General features: G+C 41.4%; 2 protein-coding genes across 7 annotated transcripts in view; both read right to left on the bottom strand.

The window, feature by feature from the left end:
- disc1 (DISC1 scaffold protein) overlaps positions 1-8,919 on the bottom strand; it is a 50,358-nt gene extending 41,439 nt beyond the window's left edge. For 3 of the 5 annotated variants that reach the window (XR_004335789.1, XR_004335790.1, XM_032540475.1), the window contains exons 1-3: positions 8,337-8,919; positions 1,963-2,873; positions 1,038-1,107 (exon numbers count right to left, since the gene is read on the bottom strand). Coding sequence is in view for 3 of the 5 variants with exons in the window: in XM_032540475.1 (XP_032396366.1) it covers positions 1,038-1,107; positions 1,963-2,873; positions 8,337-8,457 (1,102 nt within the window). In the remaining 2 variants the exon portion in view is untranslated. The remainder of the gene's footprint in view (positions 1-1,037; positions 1,108-1,962; positions 2,874-8,336) is intronic. The other 2 variants (XM_032540473.1, XM_032540474.1) reach the window with 1 other exon arrangement.
- A 4,000-nt stretch (positions 8,920-12,919) lies between these two features.
- tsnax (translin-associated factor X) lies at positions 12,920-21,742 on the bottom strand. 2 transcript variants are annotated; one of them, XM_032540472.1, is made up of 6 exons: positions 21,367-21,742; positions 20,267-20,356; positions 20,033-20,147; positions 19,385-19,515; positions 15,788-15,897; positions 12,920-13,555 (listed from the first exon to the last, which is right to left on the bottom strand). In XM_032540472.1, exons 1-6 carry the CDS (start codon positions 21,380-21,382, stop codon positions 13,178-13,180), a joined length of 840 nt encoding a protein of 279 aa, XP_032396363.1. In that variant the 5' UTR covers positions 21,383-21,742; the 3' UTR covers positions 12,920-13,177. The 2 variants fall into 2 exon arrangements, with proteins under 2 accessions (XP_032396363.1, XP_032396362.1); XM_032540471.1 differs by having other exon boundaries at positions 15,776-15,897; positions 21,367-21,741.
- Between the last annotated feature and the right edge of the window lie 114 nt (positions 21,743-21,856).

The raw sequence follows: 21,856 nt of genomic DNA, 5'->3' as shown, positions 1-21,856 counted from the left end.
GGGGGAGGGGGGGGGGGGGCAGTTTGACGTGTCGGAGAAAGGTTTGTGATGCACAATATTCAAAAAGAAAACAAAAACCTGACAAGGCACACTGACCCAATAATCCCTCCGCTCAAATAGTTGAAGGTCTACAGCAGATGTTGGTTTTTATTTCTGTCACGAGGGCCAAAAAAAAATGGGTCTGAATACACAGTCCTCTTTTAAAAGTAAACTTTCCTCAGGCCAGCAAGAAAAACATTGTTTTTTCTGGAGACAGATTCCAAATAAAGTCCAGATTAAACTTGTAAGGTTTCCGGACTCATTGGTTCTTTCCCACGAAGTCTTCAAAGTTAAAACATCAAAAGTGCATGAAGAAAAAATAAATCTGTGTTCACACTGCCCCAGAAGCACCAGGTTTTTACTTGTAAAGAAGTGTGGATTTGCTTTCAGCTCTAACTGCTCTCTGCACTACTTTCTGTAGTTTCACAATGTCCAGTTTTTAAGTGTAACACGGCTGATTAATCTCACGTGGTAAGCATTCACATGAAGGCATCACGACAGCCTCTGTTCAGATCTTCAGCTCACCGTACAGAGAAACTCCTGCTATTAAAGTCAGGGTCAACTCAACTGTCATACTAATCATCATCACACTAATCATCAAAGTAAGAGGTATCTTCCAATAAGACACTTTGTATAGGCTTTGTATGGTTAAATGTAAAACAAATATAACAAACCATATAGTTATTAATCACAGTAAAAGTAATTGAACTAGTCAGGAAAACAAAATAATTTCTTCATGCAGCCTCACATGCTTTATCAAACATCTCAGGGTGATCCACGACTAATTCAGTTTGCAACAAATCCATTAAAGACAACTGGGGGAGATCCCATATCTTATCTCATTATCTCAAGTCCTGAAAAAAAAAACAATGTTCTTGAGGGCATAAAACATAGAAATACAAGTTAGTTGAAAGTGAGCTCACTACAATCCATCCCCAACAGGAGCTAAAATGACCTACTTATCAAAGCAACGGCTCAACTCAAAGACTTTAGTTCACCTGCGTCATAGTCGTCATCCAAAATGGCTTTCTGCTGGAGCCTCTGCAGCTTCAACATCATGGACTCAATCTGAGAAGGGAGACACAATAGACCGAAGACAGAACAGATTACTCAACAGTCCAGAGGGCAATGCTCTTTAAACGGTCACAACAGACCAAAAAAAAAAAGGTGTGGGTGCAATGACCATCATTTCAAAGTGAGTGACCGGGTCAGGAAGTTGAGGACTGGGTATGAAGTTCAACAGCTCTTTATCATTATTAAGTGTTACAACTCTGACTGCATCTCATCAGCAATTTTTTTTTATTGCAAAATACTGGGTAGGTTTATTTCTTCTAGCCTTTAAATACATTCAAATGAAACAGCCCGAGGAGATAAAACGTACTGTAAGGAGTTGAATGTTGAAGCATACTGTGTAGTCTAGAGCTGCAGACAGATGGCAGTTAGCAGAGCTACATATATGTTAATATTGTAGTTTTTGGTAAAATGTGTTTACCCTCAGCAAAACTCGCACACTGTTTTCCTTATTTGCTCTTGTTCTTAAACATACAGTTGAACATTTTGGGACATATTTGCTTTCGGCTGAGAGGTAGATGAGAAGATCAATACCTCTCTCGGACATGAGAGTGGTATTGATCTTGTCGTTTCTCTTAATATGTCAAACTAGTCCTTTAACCCTCATGTTTGACCCGTTTTCAAAAAATGGGCCTTTGAAATAAGCGCTGAAAATGTCAAGATTAGAAATATGAAATAACTTTGGAAAAAACATCAAAAAAAGCACCCACAACAGTGACAAAAATGTCAAAAAAAACGATAATAGTGTTAAAAAAAGGGTTAAATAGAACCTGTTGATGTGGTTTAGAATCTGGTCTTGGAATTGATTTAATAAACCCAATCATCCTCACATCCGCAGCCAAACGTGCCCACCTTAGTGTGAGTGCGGTTGTTTTGGAGGCAGTCTTGAAGCACACCCTCGTACTTCTTCACCAGGCTGTCCCAGCCTTGGTCCGGGGCTGGCGTGGCGCTCTCGTAGCCGGAGGTGACGGAAGAGGCGGAGGCGGTGTCTGAGTCCACAGACAGTGAGGAGGTGATCTCTATGTCCAGAGATTGGGAGTCACAGTCAGGCAGGTCTGGCGGAACCTCCCTGCCTCCCCACAAACACTCCCGCCAAAACCTCCCACCTAATGACAGCTCCTCTCTCTCCGCCTGGCTGCTTAGGGTGGAGGAGGACACTGATTGGACAGGAGTTGACTGTTTTAAGACACTGTGCTCAGTGGATAAGGTTGCTGATTTGGTTTGAGGTGAACTAGGTGCTTTAGTGGACCGGTTTAGTGGTTCTGGCTCCTGGGATGGTGTGGCAGTGGTTGCGTCTGTCCTCCGGCTGGAGTTAAGAGACTGTTGGATGAAACTGAAGCTGGAGTTAAAGGAGTCCTCTGGTGAGGACCGGGGGGCCGGGCTTGGGCTTAACCTGAGTTCATTCTGGGGCAGAGAGTGCGTACCCTGGTGGCTGGATGTACCGTTAATGGCACTGTAGTCCACCTTATGGGTAACAGAGCAGGGAAGACTCCTACTCTTCTGGTAGCTGCATGTGAGTTTATTAGGCTGATGTTGATTCATTAAGGACACATTGACAGCAGGTGTCCTCTGAGCGCTGGTTCCCTCTGTGATGTCACTATGATGTCCAGATTTTCCGTTCCTAATGCAAGGGGTCCTCCCTTCCTCCTCCTCCTGGCCATGAGTAGTGCTCTGAAGTCTGGACTGCTCTCCTCTCATGTACCCTGGTCGGCGATGGAGCCTCTTACGAGCAGAGCCTCCAGCTGTCCCGGGTGCTCTGCCACCTGTCGATACAGAGATTAACCATTAAGCTGGACAACACGGTCATGAGGTAGATAAAGAGTAAGCTCATGGAACTGGCAGGATTAACTGTGTAATCATTGAGTACATCAGGAAATGTGATGCTAAATGTGCCAATTGCACAAGAATGAAAAACATCATATTGTTATTATTCTGAATGTGCTATAACCAAACCAAAAATTACTTTTCCCACACAGCTACCCTTAAAGCTAGCATTGCTAACTGAGTGAAAAAACAGCTTGTGCAGATGTCTGACATTTCCCAGAGTCCTGCACCAGCTGTTGGGAAATACCAAGACCGCACAGTCATTTTGAGTTAAGACACACCTCTCGGTGGAGGAGTGGTCTACATGAACAGTATTTCCTGATGTTACATTTGAATTGGTTTATCTTTGAAAGCACAGCCATGTGACCTAAACCAGAGGTTCTCTCACTGCCGGGCAGGCAATGCTGCAGGGGGGGAGGGCAAGTCAAGCTGAAGGAACCAGACTCATGTTGGAACTAATAAACAATCTGCTGTAGTGCTAGCGAGGATGTTAAGATCGAAAGTTAGAAAGATCGATTTAGACAAAATCACTAGCTCGTCTTTTGTGGCACATTAGACACTTTTGGTTGGACGAATCTTTGACGGGACAAAAGAAAAGCATTAAGCAAACATATCACACAAAATCAACAATTATTTGATTTTTTTTGTTTGACTTGGGGCAGTGAAACAAGCTTTAAACACAACATTGACAACAGGCCCTAGGGCCAGCAGCAACCCTCCAATATGTCTTTTCCACCAAGGCTAACCAAGTGCTGGTTCTGGGCTGGTGCTATTGCCAATTTGGTGCTGGTTCTACTCGCCAATTATCTAAGAACCAGCTGGATCTTACACAGCCTGAGAGCCAGCAGACCGTTTTGGTTTCCCATCCATGTCTGAAGCTAACATTTACAGCTCTCCATGGTTAACAGCTGACCGGTGTTTTAAAAATGGTGGCCAGAAGTTTTTGTTTTCAAACGTCATGATAACCCCGCCCCCAGCACCTTACGTAACCGGTTCTTATCTCTAGACCAGCGCTAAGTTGGTGCTGAGTTGGAACCCGTGTTCTTGGCCCAGAGCCAGGTTTATTTGTGTAGAAAAGCAAAGAACCGGTTTGATATTTTGCACTGACTCCGAACCAGCACCAGAACTGCCTTGGTGGAGAAGACATACCAGTGGAGGTTTTTCTGCTGGCCTGGGAGTAGGGAGACTTGGGGACTGGTAAGATGGAGGAAAGTTTACCACAGTTCTTTTATACATACCAACATTATTATGATACAAAGCTAGCGGAGTTTCAGCAAAGTACCTATACAGTGGCTTTATCAGACCTTTTGTTGCTCAAAAACCAGGTTGATGAGAGCAGTGAGAATCAACCAAAACAATAAAGTTGCAGCACTAAAAACATTAAAAAAACAATTGCTGAAAGAACACTTAATGGACCTGAGAGGAACTACAGAGAACTAGCCTAGAAATATAGATGCACACTAGTGGCAGCAAATGTAATTTGCAGCCAGGGTCAGTCTAGCAACTCTTCGTTAGCTTATGAGCAGGGAAAAACAAATTCTGGTCAAGCCAATCACATCGTGTATAGAGTCAGAGGGCGGGCTCAACATAAGAATGGCAGAGTTGCGACTGTCCCCTGCTACTTGAAAACAAAGGAGATGACTGCTGCTGCTGGCGAACAGCGTTTTTTTGAATCGGCTTTGGCCGTGACTCTGTAAGACTTGACGTTAAGCGCTGAAGTTGTTCTTTAAAAAAAGTAAGGAAGGAAAGAAGTGTTTGGAGTTTTTGCCAACCGGATACGGCAAACGTTTAATCTATCAACTAGCGTTGCTCTGGTTGGTTGTAGCGCTATCCTATTGGGTGCAGAGGGAATTTAAAAGACAACCGTTTATCCCGCCCCTTGGATCGAGCCCTGCCAATGGGGAGTTCCCAGACCCAACATCTTGATGTGGGTCTGGCTTGTCAGGCTTGTTTGGGTTCGTGACTATTAGCAACTCATTTCACATACTCTATGTACATTTGATTCAAAGTTAATTATTTTGATAGTATTGATTAGTGCAGCTTTAAATTCAAGATGGGCAGATTTGTGATAAGGGAAGACAGGAAGACTCTAGTCAAACTAATCAAGCAAACATCAATTTAAAATCAATAAGCCTATCTTGTTCTCAGGTCCACTATTAACAAAGTGGGACAGTCCTTATCTTTTGATTGGGAAATGTGTAACTTGCTTTGAACCGCAGAAAGGTGTAAAGATAAATGCAGGCTGTGTTCTTAATAACGTTACTGAGTTTCCTGATGTTGTTACTGAATGGAAACATGTTACAGGTTTACATAGGGGTGGGGTCCCAGACAGAAATAGGTTGAAAACAACTGGAGACAGACATGGGCAACCCAAGCAATGTGAAGTGATAAAACATCAGCGTAAACCGTCTTTGTTCTGAAAGTGGAGCAGGATGATAAAGACCAGTTTGTGTTCAGAGCTGGACACCTGCTGCAGCGCCACGTGATTAGGACATATAATGTGTAGGATTCAGAGAGGGAGACAGTCTGAAATGTTGGGAATCAACTGCCCCTTTGTGTACAGCTGCGCCGCTCTCTTTTTTTTTTTTTTTTTTTACTTCTGGCTCTCAATTTTCTCTTCCCACTCACACACACACTCAAGACACACAGAGACACACTGACACATAGGCGTTTGTACTGAAAACATTGTGGGCGTACATACTAGTCATTGTAAAACCCTGTTACACTTTTTTGAAAAAAGCATAATAACACACTTATACATTAGTTGCAATCAAACACATCTGTACCAAGTAATTTGTATTACTATTTATTTTCTATGATAGTTCTGTGTCTAGCTGTGCGTGAAGACAAGAATGGAGGGCATCAAACAAACCATGACCACTACAAAGCCCCCCCTGCTCCACCGTCCATTGACCTCCAGTGATGTCACTCCTAAACCCTCTCATGTGACTGGAGAGACACACCACTTAAGGGAGAGTTGGGGATGTTAGACTGATTGGAAGGCAGGGTTTGTAGTGAAAGTAAAAGGAGTGTTCCCATCGTACCCAAGCTGTGAATGTATGTCTGCGTCCAGTCTTCTGTCCACAGGGACCACCGCGCTTAAAGCTCAGGTTTCACACAGCTCCATTAGTGTTTCTTTGCAGACGTGGCTACTGTTCCATAACCAATTAAAGAAACCCAACACCCTTTGTAGATACACAAAACGCAACCATCCACCATCTGGTGTGATCGAGATTCAACATAGAGTCCGCTCCAGAGAGTCAAAGAGCTCCGGAGTCGAAAGGGGAAGGATAGAAAGCGTTACTGTGTCCTCGTCATGCTTCGATTACACAAAGAGCGCTCTTCTCAGTAAAGGGGAAGGAAATGCCTCAGGGCCCATTGTGTGTGTGTGTGTGTGTGTGTGTGTTGGGGGGCATCTCCATCTCGGTTGAAACCCGTTAGAGGTATGTCATTTGCTGCTTCCTGCCAGGCTTTGCGCTAAAATAGTTTTGACAGGAATTCCGGCAAATAAGCAAAAGGAGACCTAAAGTGGTTCAACACCGAGGGCACACTGTAACAATAACAGCTTTCTCACTGCAGCTTGTTGCTCATGTTGAAGCACCTCTGCACAAAGTGTGGGAAAACGAGGCATCGCAACCAGAAGAGGCCAGATTATTTACCTTTGGAGAGGCCTTCCTTGGAGCCCTTAGGTTAAACACCACATCGCATTGGTTGCTGAAAGTGCTTTGGCCAAAGAGCAGAGGAATGCGGAGGACCTCATAAAAACAAACATTTGAGGAACAAGCTCAGAGACACACACATAACAGCAGATCTGCATGTCAGCAGACTCCTGAGAAGCAGCACAGCTCGGTACATGCAGCACCTCAACACTTGTGACCAACCACAGCAACAGAAATAGGGAAGTGAAAGTCTGTTGAATAGAAATATAACAAATGGGTACCTAGATAGGAATCTGTCGGGAAAATGTCTATAATGGCTGACAGGAAACTTTGTATATCAATTCAGATTTAATTCCCGGCTCTGGTGAGATTCCCATGGCATGAAAATTTCACTTTGAAGTTTTTTTAACATTAGTATGAGTTCCCCCAGCCTGCCTATGTTCCCCCAGTGGCTAGAAATGGTGATAGGTGTAAACCGAGCCCTGGGTATCCTGCTCTGCCTTTGGGGAAATGAAAGCTCAGATGGGCCGAGCTGGACTCTTAATCCTTATGAGGTCATAAGGGGAAAGGTTACTTCCCATTTCTTGGCTTTTGCCTGCCCAGAGAATTTGGCCCATCCTTTAGAGAAAACATCATGTCTTTCAACCCCCCCCCCCCCCCATAGCTACAGACTCAGAAATGGCAAGCTCATTTTGGGACTGGCTCTAATGGCTGTGATTGGGCACAAAGGTTGAATTTCGGGAAAGAGACTTAGAGTATTAGGGGACCACTAAGGTCTATATAAAAGCATCCAAAGAGCACCATGTCATGGGACTTTAAAAAAAAAAAAAATCCAGACCAGCCGTTGTGCGTGATCATCACCATCATGGTCCTACACACTATGATATTTGTTCTACAAAATCAATAAAAAGTGGCACATCGTGTTACTTTTAGAAGAAATTGTAAAGAATGAAACCTTGAGGTAGTAACCAGGATTATAGAGAGTTTACATGTGCCCAGGTTTGAATGAAGACAAGTAATTATGGGCAGCCTATCAGAAACAGAAATATGTCACAGACAAGTCTGTATGCAAAAGAGGCAAGTAAGTCATGCAAGATAGATAATATACAAGGGCGTGCCATCATATGTCTCCACGTTGTCTACATATTCAGAGAAGGAGGGGGGGGGGGCGTCCACAAGTATTTAGTCACTTTGCACTCATCCCTTGTGAGGGAGCCTTTGGCCTCTGTGACCTGAATGATGCAAACAGTTCATTTAAAAGACTTAAACGAGGGTCAATGCCGGTGTGGGGAACCAAGTGAAGGACACTGATCCTCCAGACAGACAGACAGACAGACAGACAGACATGTTTATTCAGGGACACTTATAGTATCATCACATTGCAAATAGCAGGTTTTGTTTTGCATAAGTGTGTTGTGTTGTTTGGACTGTTAATAGTAGTGAATACAGTATTTAGACCCACTCTATGCCCACTGCACAATCTCATGTAAGGACCCCCCACTGCTATTTGTCTGCTCTTTAGTTTATCCTCATAACCAGTGACTTACGCCTTCTTTTCTTTCCTAATTATTATACTTGTTTACCAGTTGAAAGGGATTAATCTCCTGATGAAAATCCAGACCAGCCTTTGTGCGTGATCATCACCATCGCGGTCCTTTCTGCAGAACATCTACTGATGAGTGGTGTGAGAAACAGCAGTTGATAGTTAGAAAAGAAAAGAAAAGAAGACAGGTATTTCGTTACCTTCCATGAGTTCGCAGTGGTGAAGCAGAGAGTTACTGTGCCATCCCAGCCCCATCAGTCCAGCAAACATCTTTCCATTAACAACAAGTATCCCGGCTCTGCATGGAGTTCCATCGACCATGTTTTAGAAGAAGTGGAGCCAGGCAACGGGACTGATCTCATTTCCGTTGTGGAAAAATGAACCCAGGCTGTTATTTTTTTTCACCCACTTTGGAATGACGTGTGTAACCGGCTTTTTTTACACGCGCTGCTTTGTCCATAATAAACATTTCCTGACACGTATTGATACTCCTACTTCAAATTCTTACATTTCTCCTCTGCGGCAAACAAGTGGGTCCAGTTGCGCATGAACAGGCGGCCCGGGGAGAAAAGATCCTCAGGTCATGTTTCTTGTGGGAAAATGAAATGGAAATGGTAAAAAAAACATCCCATGGCGTGCTGTAATGGCAAAAGTAGGCAATGCATAGAAATAGAGTCTCAGCGATGAGTTGATCAGTAATCCGTTATGCGCTGCGTCGTGCGTCGTGTTGGAGCAGCGCGAGGAGCTCCTACGTGTTCTGGAATTTGATCCAGACTCGTTCAGCCCGCCTCATCCAGTAACCACGGCGGGCGGAGGCAGGCGGAGGAAGGCGGAGGCAGCCTATCGCAGCGGCGGACACAGGAGCGGTCAACGCTGCTGCTGCTTGGTTGTATGGACGGTGGCCTGCATAAGTTTACACACCCATGCTAAAGTTGATTTAAAAAGAGGAATAAAAAACCATCTTTTGGAAATTGATCTTAATGCCTGCATTCAAAAAATGTAGGAAATTCCAAACTTTTAAGGACACCAATTTTCTTTGGAAATGAATAATGTATTGTAAATAAATACATGTTCTTCCTTAAAATACAGGGGGCATAAGTATAGGCACCCCTATGTTAAATTCCCATGGAGGGAGGCAGATTATAAAGGCCAGTGATTTTATGGATCCAGAATACTATGCATCCTGATAAAGTTCCCTCCCATCATCACATACCCTTCACCATACCTAGAGACTGGCATGGTGTTATTTCAGTTAGCCTAATAGCTGGGTTGATTTGCATTAAGAGATGATTTTATGGAAAGTTCCCCATGCCGATCTCAAGGTATGGTGAAGGGTATGTGATGATGGGGGTTGGTTTAATTCCAAAGGCCAAGGGAACTTTATCAGGATGCGTAGTGTCCTGGATCCATGAAATAACTGGCCTTTAATAATAAAAATGTGCCTGCCTCTATGGGAATTTAACATAGGGGTGTGTATGCTTATGCCCCCTGTATTTTAAGAAAGAACATTTATTTATTTACAATACATTATTCATTCACAAAGAAAATTGGTGTGCTTAAAGGTTGCATGGATCTACCTAAATCTTTTCGAATTAAGGCATTGAGATCAATTTCCAATAGATGTTTTTTTATTCCTCTTTTTAATCAACTTTAGCATGGGTGTGTAAACTTATGCAAGCCACTGTAGCCTATGCCGTATTTATTCTTGTTAAAAAAACATGCTCATCTTACCAACTCCAACTGCGTTAAAGTCACATAAACAATATTATGAGTTCTAATGCGCAAACTTAGGATGTAGTAGCCTATAATGATCATTATTGTGTTTTGTATAGGCTCTGTTTTCAATGTCTGAGTGTAGTTAAGCCGTTCACATTTAAATTAAATAACCATTACACTATTACAAATCTTGTCTAAAAATAGTTATATAATTTTTGAAGACTATGGTATTAGTTATGTTTTGTTATTTTGTTTTACTTTTACTCTTTAATGTTCTCTTTTGTTGTATCATAGGCCTAAGTAGTTGTATTTTCACTGCATTTTCTAAATGGAATATATCAACATATTGCATATTCTGACACATTATGTCCCTGCACTGTTGACACTCTAAAGCCGACTATCCAAGTGAATTATGACCATTAAATATGTAGGCCAAGTAATTGTGTGCAAAAAATGCACGTTATTTTTTTGCATATTTTTTTAGACACCCTTGAAATCCTGATCGAAATACAGAAGTCTTTCTTTGTTTATGCAGTGAGGGAGTGAATGAGAAGAGACCCCACTGAGAGCAGAGTCTTTTCATCCTCCTTCCCCACACGTCCAACTGTCCCTTTCATTCAGCGTGGCTGGCTGATGGACAAGTCTCAGTGATAAAGAGCTCCGTTCAGCCGACACAACACAGTGCAGTATTTATACGTTAGGCTACAGTGTAGAGAGCTAGGGCGCTGTGTGGCAGAAAGGACGCCATCCATCGCCACACATGTACTGTAGAGGGAGATCACCCGTCCAGTATTAAAGATTAAAAGCACTTCACGTCCTTTGGCAAAGAAATCCACCAACTGCATGTCTTTCACTTTTTTTTGTGTAGGTTGTTGAATGTTTAAAAAAACTGAAAGACAATTTCACAACGGGTATTTTGATTTCAAGTTTGGTATGGGATTTGAAAAAAAACAATCATTTCTCAGTGTGAGTAGTGCAGCAGATTAATCCTTCACTTTTGTATTCAAGCATGAAATTTGGCACTGATGCTCGCTAAGGGCCACTCAAAAATTCAATGTGGCGGCCACTTTTCAACATAACAGAGGAACATCAAAAATATGAAAGTTCTGATAAATGTATAAAAATGCAAACTTAAGATTGGAAACTTAAAGTCCTTTCAACAAAAACACACACACAAAAAATCAGTGTTGGCAACAGGGACAAACTGGTGGACAAACTATGCAATGCCGACACTCATAACACTGTTGACCATTCGTTTTTATTTTATTTTTTAAATATTAATTTACCGGAATAATTTGTCATTAGAAATGATTCTGATGAATAAATAGTTTAAAAAATGAAATAAAAATTATCGGCCATTATAAATGCCAACACTGATAGTTCGGGAAATGCCTAATATCGCCCCGCCGATATATCGGTCGGACTCTAATTTTGTCAGTTTTGATGTTCACATTGCTTTTACGTTCATTGAGCCCAAATCGGCTTGGGTCCTGCGCATAAGCTTTAGAACGGAAGGGAAAACCCTGACTATCTCCTTTCCTTTATTCCTGCTAGTATGTGCATGTTGCCTACCATCCAAAACCATTTATTGCTGCAAATCTCTATTTAAAAGAGAAAAAGCTGTTTTAGTTTTCTTGATACATTTTATCATTTCCACACGTCCACGTTGCTGCTCCCAATAACTATTTGCTACAGCTGAATTGTGATTTTAACCTATACATTGAGGAAAATAAGTATACTTATTTGCAGCTGTATCATACAAATAAATAGTTAAAAAAATCATACATTGTGATTTTGTCTGTCACAGTGGACATGCGCCTACGATGACAATTTCAGACCCCTCCATGATTTCTAAATGGGAGAACTTGCAAAATAGCGGGGTGTTCAAATACTTCTTTTCCTCACTGTATGTTGGTCATGAGAGTCTGTGTGCTCTCTCACACTACACATAAAAGTTAATTTCTTCGAAATGAAAATGAAAACTGGGTAGTTAGCATGAGCACAGAGCCTTTCTAATTCCCATTTGAATATTATTTAAATATAACACTATAAAAACACACTATATACCATCCAATTGATGTTCCTTGGTTGCTTAATTGATTGACACACCTGTCTCTCAGACTACCTTAATACAATTCAACAACCCATTAAAAAGTTGATCAAATAAAATATGTACAATAAAACAGCAAAATAAAACAACTCCCTTCAACAGGAAGAGTATTCCCTCGTAGAAGTGTGGTTGTCCATAGGTAGTACTGATATTGGCCACCAGATGGCAGAAGTAAATAACATTAAAAGCCCTTCTTTGTCTATATGAAAGAGTATCTAGAGCTGCGAAATGACAGATTATCTCATTTGTGTACAAATATGAAACTATTACCAACAAAATGTCAAATGGCTTACATTTTTATACATAAAGCACAATTAATTAGATGCCAATTTTTCATCCAAAAGCTCCGGATGACGTCCTCATAACGAGGACGCAATTGAAGCACAACAGCTGGTGTCCAGGACAGAGACTGGAAAAACCTGCATGGGGGCAGTCACGTTGTAGTTTGATTAATCAGACTCACAAGTAACACTTTTCTCATAACCCTAAATCTTGTGTCCTCAAACAACCAAGAGCTTCAGTTACTGATTAGAGTACGCACACTACTCTGTGGCTATCCATGAACAGTGCTGAATTGTATATCTGGATGGTAATAATTACCACCATCAGATAATGGAGAAACAGGAAGATGTCAGTTATGTGCCAGGAATACTCTCAGCATGCTCCAAAACGTATATCATTGCAGCGGGGTGAGGATTGTTTAACGGTGGTATGAGGGGCAATAGGTTTTGTGTGTGTGTGTGTGTGTGTGTGTGTAAATGTGTGTGTGTCTCAGCCAGAAAATAGGCACGTACAATGTACAAAGGTCACAATGTTCCTCCTCCACAGAGCATGAAGTGAGTGCAATTAGTTCGGCCATGGTTCTACCTTAGATGATCTGTTTAATAGAGGGGAAGGCCGAGAGAAATAAACACATACACACTATTAACGCAGTCAAAGTTTGGGACAGCATGGCAAATTTGGCACGGAACTTTTATTCATGCAAAACAATTGAGGTCATCAGATCTTTATCAAAGAAAAATAATTGTCTATTGTAACACTGTTACACTGTTTTTATTGTAATAACAAAAACGAAATTAACCAGCGTGTCACGGACCATATCAAACATCTGTCAAATCCCATTAAAAATGCATACAAACATTGAACTGGAGAAAACCCAAAGCAGACAATGACACCATAGAGAACATAAACACTGCTGTAGAAGCTGTGCAGGACTTAAACCACTCCTTCCTCCGGGTCGAGAAGTGTGGTCCTACTGGAGAACACGTCAGCCAGCATGTGTTTGGGGATTTCCGAACCGCGGACACGCAGGGCGTAGCAGGCATCCTCCACTTTGCCCAGGCTCTGTCGCAGCGTGTGCAGCTTCTTGGACACCTCGTACGGCCCCGTGTTCCCGATGTAGGAGAAGCCGTCGTGGATCTGCCGCAGGAACTGGCTCAGCTGGAACGGCGTGTCGATGTCGCCGTTGCCCACACTGCTGATGCACATCCGCATCAGCTCTCCGGTCAGGTCGGCCACGCCGAGCAGGTAGTCGGAGGGCGTCACCTGGAAGGTCAGGACCTGACCTCCCGGCTGCAGGGCTTCAGCTGAGCCCTGAGATGAAATAATAATAATGTATACTTTATTAATCCCGCAAGGGGAAATTACAATGTTTTCACTCTTTTGTTATTACACACAGGCCTGAACTACACACATGCTCAGTACCTATACATGTGCTAATGGAGAGATGTCAGCATGAGGGCGCTGCCCATGGAAAGGCGCCCTGAGCAGTCAGGGGTTTGGTGCTTCGGTCAAGAGCACCTTGCCAGTGCCCAGGAGGTGAACTGGCACCTCTCCAGCTACAAGTCCACCACCATACTTTGGTTCGTATGGCGACTTGAACCAGCGATCCTCCGGTTCCCAACCCAACTCACTACTGATTGAGCTATTTTTCTAGAAAACGTTCAAGACAGTTTCAAGCAATTTTCCTGCGACAACAGGAACCCATCATCTTTGCAAATAACAGGCTGAGTGGATAATATTACATGACATATAAGATTATAAATGCAGTACATGGTACCACCAAATGTTGCCTTTGTGTGCCATTACCACCGCTTTAAAGGAACTGTAAAATGATGTAAAATGATCATAAAAACTAGGATATTCTTAAAGCAGTTTTTACCTTTGGACAAACCCAGGCTGAGCTGAGCCCTTGTCGGCTGTAGCTTTGTATTCAGAGTACATACATAAAAGTGGTATATAACAGTGTTGGAATTATGGGGAGATACTGGGGGGTCCAAACCCCTAGCTGAGACTTGGAGCCTCCCAAAAGGGATAAAAATAATAGTTTGGGGGGCACTGAAAAAAAAGGAAATAAAATACAATGTTACCTCATCCAAAAATGTATTTATTTAAATGCAGTATTGCCATCACCAACAGTTCAGGAAATAATCTAATGAAATAGGATTTCCAAACCCTCACTACGTACCAGAGAAATGGTACAGCCCAACGGTGAGGTACGTTCAGACTGGTTCTTTGATATCACTTCACTAGCTGTCAACTTTAATCTCTGCCTATGGGCTGGCGACTTTCTGTTGAAAAGACGCCAGTATTGTCCGGCGAGCACGCAATGTATTTCTCTCATGTGGCCACAATAAAAAGGTTTCTTCTCTCGTCTGTTCTGGGACTGAAGAGCAGCCCCTCTCATTTAATATAAATTCCTGTAGTGAGTTTGTTATAACCAAGCAAGTAGCAACTGTTGGAGCCATTACAACACTTTTTGTTTTGTTTTTTATACCACGTTGGTTATGTTAATTAATCTGCAGTTTTATTATGTTTGAGCACAGGGTGGCGCATTACCTGGGAAGGCATAGAGGTAATCAGCCACAGGTACACAGGTGTGTCGAAGTATGGGGAAAACATAGAGCTTTTTGTCTTGTCAGTCGTGTGACGGTTTGAATTGTTTGACAAGCAAAATGAATGGAACTAAACCAGAAATGAAATGGGCTGAAATGGACGAGCAGGCTATTTCATAAATGGGTCAACACCGAACACTGAAATGCTGACAAATTGTGGACATTGATTATTGGCACGCAGAACACGCATCCAAGCAAGTTCTCCCCTGATCCCACCTCATTGGCCTGATATAGGAGTTGATAAAAGACTCTACGGCAACTATAAAACTTCTAATTTACACAATTACCTGTTGAGAAGAAAGCAGGCAACTTTGGCATCCCTTTTACAATCCTTGCTCTTTCCATCTTGGAAAAGCCACTCCAATATTATACTTTGGTCTTGTCGCGTTGTTGTTTTAATTTTCTTTTTAACTCAGTTACATGTCCTCTAGAATAGGCGCAACAGGCTTTCAAATCTGTCGGCAGTAAAATAATCGTCTCCCCTCCCTCCCGGGCATTCGTCACAGTCAGTGCCACTGAGTGAAAAGCACGAAAGGCGGAGCAGTACAGCCTGTATGTCCCTTACCGGCAAACGTATTTCAAGATGGCTCATGATTCTGGAGGGTCTACCCCAGTTCATGCAAGCGTAAAATGTCAAATTCCAAGCCAATAGTAATACTTGAAATTGATGATGGTGGTCAGTATTTATAAAAAAGGACAAGTTTGTGAAGGGCAATACAGATTTTGATGATGAACTACAAACGTTACACAATGTAACTTTAAGTTTGTTATTTGAAAACTAAAATTAAAAAGAAAAGGACATTTCTTACTCTTCAGTCTGTACTGCAGCCATGACATGGACTAATACGGAGTTAGTTTTGCTAAATGAAATGACAAAACAAACGCATGCAGCTTAACCCCAGTCTTCTTTTAAATGTACCTTGGGCTCTACCTTCTCTGTTCTCATGAACACCAGGCTGGCGTTGATCTCCTCCAGGCTGATGAGGTTGCGATGGCGGATATAGTGCAGGAAAGAAACGGCCTCCACATACTCCTGGATCCCTAAAGCAAAATTACATTGAAAAGAATCACTACAAAACATTGGAAAATACATCCAAATATTTCACTGCTCCAGAATCTAAATGTGTTTTCGGGTACAGTGGGCACCTTTTATTTCTTCTATTTTATTTGCGTTTGTTATTTACAATAAATGACTACTATTACTAAAAAAGGACGTCAACTACGCTATGTATTAAATGAGCATAGCACGTACAGTGTGTATAAACACTACATGGTATCTGCACAGTGTAGATCACAGATGTAGATAATGATTCAAATAAAACCTGCTTCCTGTCGCTGTCTTTTGAGTGAACAACAGTGGCCAGTTTTTGTAGCGGGCTGAGATGACCCCTCGTTTGTTTTCTGGCCCTGTGTAAACAACAATCAAATAATCACAGGACGGAAGACTTTGTGTCTGAAGTTTACTTTCGGAGCGGCAATTGAACTTCAAAGGGCCTCCTATCTCAGCGTAGCTGACCGCAGGCTTTGACTTAACGGTTTGCTCATTATGAACTGTTAAAGGCCCCGCTGAAATATTTTCCCAATCAGCTTCTTACTCTGAGCAATGGAGTCCGACATAAAACACACTTTCTGCCAAACGCCAAACCGTTTGCTTGTTTCAGATGAGAGATTTCTGTCATTTTTAATTCAACACTGCGTAGACATGTGTTTACATTCCTACCAAGTGATTGTGAACTGACTGTTTTATGTCCGCAGCACCTTGTGCTATTTTTAGCTCAGGGAAAGAAGTGGGTTCATCAGGCTAACCTAACTGCACCGGAAAGTCTGTACAGTTCTCCCAGGAGCTGCACCCTTGGTAAGCAGAGTGAGGTCCAGTATGTAACATTAGGTTCTATATAAGATCAGTTCATGTAATATTAGTTCTATGTAACATTAGGTTCTATGTAACATTAGGTTATATGTAATATTAGTTCTATGTAATATTAGTTCTATGTAATATTAGGTTCTGTGTAAGATTATGTTCTATATAATATCAGTTCTATGTAATATTAGTTCTATGTAATATTAGGGTTTATGTAATTCAGTTCTATGGATATTAGTTCTATGTAAGTAGGTTTTCTGTGTAAGTAGGTTCTATGTAAATCAGTCATTGTAACATTAGTTCTATGTAACATTAGGTTCTATGTAATATCAGTTCTATGTAATATTAGTTCTATGTATAGTAGGTTCTGTGTAATATTAGGTTCTATGTAATAGTAGGTTCTGTGTAATAGTAGTTCCTGTGTAATGTTAGGTTCTATGTAATGTTAGGTTCTATGTAATGTTAGGTTCTGTGTAGTAGTAAGTTCAGTGTAGGAGAAAATTTTGACCTTTTAAACTCGTGACTCATAATACCATAAGGATGTTTGCTTTTTATAACTTCACCTACAATTTTTGCTTATTTTGTCATTAATATATTTACTGTTAAAGAGAAATACTCGGTTAATACTTAAGTCGTCAATGTTGTCGGGCTTTGAATGAACTGCTTATTAAAAGGGACTTTATCCTGTCCTTATGAAGGAAGTACAAGTATAGTAGTCATTTGACTCATTTTTTCATAACATTTATCAACAACAAAAAGACACTACACACATCTAAACATTGCCAATGGCCCCACAGCTGTGACCCTGGGAGAAGAGAGCATACAACTCCGTCTGAGGCAGACAGGATATGACATGAAAAGGTTACGCAGGCTTTGAGGCAGGCAGGCGGAGTTCAGTTCCTGAGCTTACTGCCAGAAGCGGTTTGTGTTATTAGGAAAAAAACCTGACTACAGATGTCTAAACAATGACTCAAGGAAAACTCAAGTGGAAATTGGAAGGATTTTGCTGGAACCCAGGTTGAAAACGTTGAGGGCTGAGTGTCTGTATAGCCGGACTGGATGAGATGATGAATGGCCCGGGATGATTTACAGGTTAATAGAGCTTATTGTGTGACCATGGTGTGGTTCACCATGGGAAAAGCCCCACCAGTACGTGTGTGCACGGTCTCATAGCCGCAAGCTGGGTACAGCTAAAGAGTTTATCAAAGAGCCGCGCAGCCCTGGTATCAGTGGCAATTATGTTCACATTTAGCCCGCAATATCTTTAACGGTCCTTATATAAAAAACATGACTGGACGTGTGTGTGTGTGTGTTTGGGGGGGGGGGGGGGTCTAATTGTTGGGGACTGCCACTGGTCACGTCGCTGAGGATGCAGCACTGATTCCTGAGTGGCCACAATCTAAAAATGACTTCCCCAGCTGCTAGATAACAGCTCACCCTTGCTCCCAGTAATGTTTTTCTCCAAACACTGCAGACACTTTGGCTACGCTAACAAAAACTGATACTGTTGCTAGTTGGAAAACAAGTTTATCAGAGGGTGTGTCTATCATATGCCTGCAGTAAGGTCACGCTCTCACACTATCAGTGACTTTGCAATCAATCTAAAACACAAATAGGACGATTGAGGTGATAGCAGCACAGCAGAGATCATTTGAAGTGAAAGTTTTTGATTCCTTTGCCGGAGCTTGTTTCACAATTCAGGAAGGTATTATGTTGAAAGAAATTGATGCCAGACATGTCTCCCCATCATATATATATATGAAAAGGTGTGTGTGTGTGTATGTAAGATAGAGATATATATATATATATATATATATATATATATATATACACACACACACACACACACAACACACACACACACACACACAACACACCACTTTTCATGAATGGATTATTCAGCTACACAAGGTGGCCTTGTTAGAGAAGATCTCATTCAGCATGAGAGATAGGATTGATCGGCATGTGATCAAATGGGGAGGGTGTTTGAACTTGTAATACAATGTGCTAATGGAAGAGCATGCAGGACGATTATGACTATTTTTGAATTGCAGTAAAGGTGAATGAGATGAGAATTTCTTATTTAACACTGAAAGACAGATTTATGGAAAGAAGGATATTTGTATGCAGCTTTGTGGACACGTGTACTAGATGTGTCTAAATCTGTATGAGCATATGTTTAAGTATGGGCATATGCATCCATAGGGATTAGAACTAAATTCAAAGTACAGCCAGAAATGGCATGAGTTTTGCAGCTATTTGGTCATAAAACCAAAGTATTGGAAAAAGTAAAGATTTTCACCTGCTGATGGTGCTAGATGAAATGTTAAGTCCCCAGAGTTAATAAAAAACAATAGTGCTTGACACTTGCACAACTCCTCCGACATTTATTTTTTAATGCAACAATACAGACACTGATCTGGGAAGTTCAACATGTCCAATTTGTGATTAAATTTCTTTTTGCTTATTGAGTAAGCCAAAAACAATTACTAAAGGGTTTTAAGTTTTTGGCATGGTATCTTTGCGGAATTATTTTTTATATAAACTAAATCTTTTTACACGCACTCTCATGCAGAACTTCCATATTATGAAAAAATGAAACGATCACAGAGTTTATTTGAGGGCTTATTTGTCTTTCTTAAAGAAAAAAGGTCTACGGAATCTCACCTGCTGTGAAAGCTCTGTGAAACTGAAAGATGTCCTCTCCTCGGAGCTCTTCAGCAATTTGACCGATTTTCTGCCTGACTGCATCCAGTTTCACGTCTGCTTCATTCAGAATATCCTCTGCATTTGGTACACTTTCAATCCAGAGAATAAAACAGAATGAAATTTTGAAATGCAAGATAAACATTACTTTAAAATCCTCTTTAAAACACAAGTTACATTGGGTTATTCCGATGCTTTTGGACAGTCCTTATGTACCAACACAAACAGCTGTTGCCAGAAACTGGAACACAGCTTTCTTTAAGTTTAATTGAGACTAAAACCACTGTCATATCTGTAAAACATATTCCATCCATCCATCTTTGTCCGCTTATCCGATATCCCGAGCCACATTAACCAGCTCCGACTGGTGGATCCCGAGGCGTTCCCAGGCCAGGTTGGAGATATACCCTCTCCACCTAGTCCTTGGTCTTCCCCGAGGCCTCCTCCCAGCTGGACGTTCCTGGAACACCTCCCTAGGGAGGCGCCCAGGAGGGTCACTCTATCTCCCTCTTGGTGTTTTATATAGTGTGTGTGTGTATATGTATATATATATTACTTTTCCCAAACTAAACTGCAACAATTAACATGTCTTGTAACAGTAGTATTTACCTGGTCACTCTATGTAAAAGAAAAATAGTCCTCTTGCTTTCGATGGTGACGTCTCGACTGATCTTGACAAGGCGCTCATATTTGTCGTGTTTGGTGTCAAGCTCCTGTTGGAAAACTTAAAAGACAGAAACAAAATGTTTAGTTTAAGTACTGATGTCTGAACTCACGTGAAACACAGCAAATGTGTGTGGGGGGGGGGAGAAACTGCAATCAAAATGATGGCGATGCAGTCACCTTTGAAAGCAGCAATGACAGGTGAGGATGGGTCGGCACTCGCATCACGGTCCTGCACTGCATCAGCATTTCTCCGGGGACATCCTTCTCCTGACATCGGGCAAAAGTCAGGTAATACTCAGTTTGGGTTCATTAGCATTCAACTGGCATAGTCAAAATAAAGAGGCACTCCAGCGACTTTGCACATGTAGATCCGTTTAGTCATTTAGTCATTTTGGCTTGTGCTGAAGACGTAATTATTTAATATGAAGTCTGTGTTATGACCTGGGCGTATGGAGTTTAAAACACTTCAGTGTGTATAACTCATGAGGGACTAACAAAAGACGCCATAGTTACCTTGTGGGAATTGTAAGATGTAGCACATTTTTTTGGGCTTGACCCATTTTTGGGACTAAAACTCAGGATACTTTGGCCTCTGCTGGATTGACTTTTGACCATTTTTTTTTAAACCCGTTTCTCCTAAATCCACAAACTCTTTAAAGCATGAACGTGAACTTTAAACTTGTAAACGATTAGATTAGCCCATTATAGATGTTTTTATCTGCAACAATTTTGACAATAGATTCATTGATTATGCCAGTTTTACAAAATGACTGGTTTCAGCATCGTTATAAAACAACAGGTTTTATATCCATGGGTTCCAGCTTATCGAATAGTATATCTGCCCATTTTCTTAGTTTTCTATGACAGTTAAGTGACTTGCCTTGGGTTTTGGACTCCTGGTCAGACATAGCAAGCTATTTGAAGACATAGCTTTGGGTTTCTGGCATTTCCATTCTAGTCTTGCATTTTGTAGACCAATTTATTAATTACCAAAACAAGACATTTGTGCGCTGATACACCATAAAATGAAAATAATTGATAGTTGGGTTATAGCTGTCGTTGCTAGGACCACTACTTCCACTACTAACAAATGACTTAACTTGAGCTAACGTTGCGGTCATCTTGGCAAACAGGCCCTTTAGACATCTATATACAAATCATTTCACTGCAGTCTTAACGTGAGCATACCGCATGTTATGTTACAACAACCAACAGGAACGTTACAACTTGCTTAATAACGTTGTTATTCTTAGTTAAGTCTCAGACTGTGGACTCACCTTCTCGCCTATTCATGCCTTCAGCGTTGCAATGTCTGCTTTTAATAAATGGAACTACTGTACGCTCGGTTAGGGTTGGAGCTAGCTAGCTAGCTAGCTATATGAACTGATTTAGCTCGCCTCTGACGGTGCTGCCGACCAACTGTAACAAGGCAGAATACTTTAAATCTGTCATGGATTATCTTAGTCACCACACAAAACAGCTCCGTTTACACATACAAGTTACCATCTCTGACCGAGATTAAGCACACTGAATAAAGTATGAGCTCCCTACGATGCGAAATCAATCGTGTTTCTTGTTTTTAATGACAGGCATCCATACGGTCCTCATAATTCGCGGGGCTTTTGCGCTATTTACACGCGTAGCAGGAAATGAAAAGTGCATTATGGGAGATGTAGTGTTATTTATAGATTTTAAAAAGGCACTGCAACAAACAACAAAACAATATGTACTTACTGTTGATGTGTACCTGTGTGTTCATTAAATAAA

The sequence above is a fragment of the Etheostoma spectabile genome, chromosome 17 (assembly GCF_008692095.1).
Source record: "Etheostoma spectabile isolate EspeVRDwgs_2016 chromosome 17, UIUC_Espe_1.0, whole genome shotgun sequence".
In the NCBI taxonomy this organism is placed as follows: domain Eukaryota; kingdom Metazoa; phylum Chordata; class Actinopteri; order Perciformes; family Percidae; genus Etheostoma; species Etheostoma spectabile.
This window is presented reverse-complemented; position numbering and strand designations above follow the sequence as displayed.

What these genes read in the sequence shown, in the direction of transcription:
- tsnax (XM_032540471.1), bottom strand. An exon ending in TGTCATTGCTGCTTTCAAAG is followed by an intron (nt 20,148 to 20,266) that starts GTGACTGCATCG and finishes CTGTCTTTTAAG; the next exon opens with TTTTCCAACAGGAGCTTGAC. An exon ending in TCACAGAGCTTTCACAGCAG is followed by an intron (nt 15,898 to 19,384) that starts GTGAGATTCCGT and finishes ATTTTGCTTTAG; the next exon opens with GGATCCAGGAGTATGTGGAG.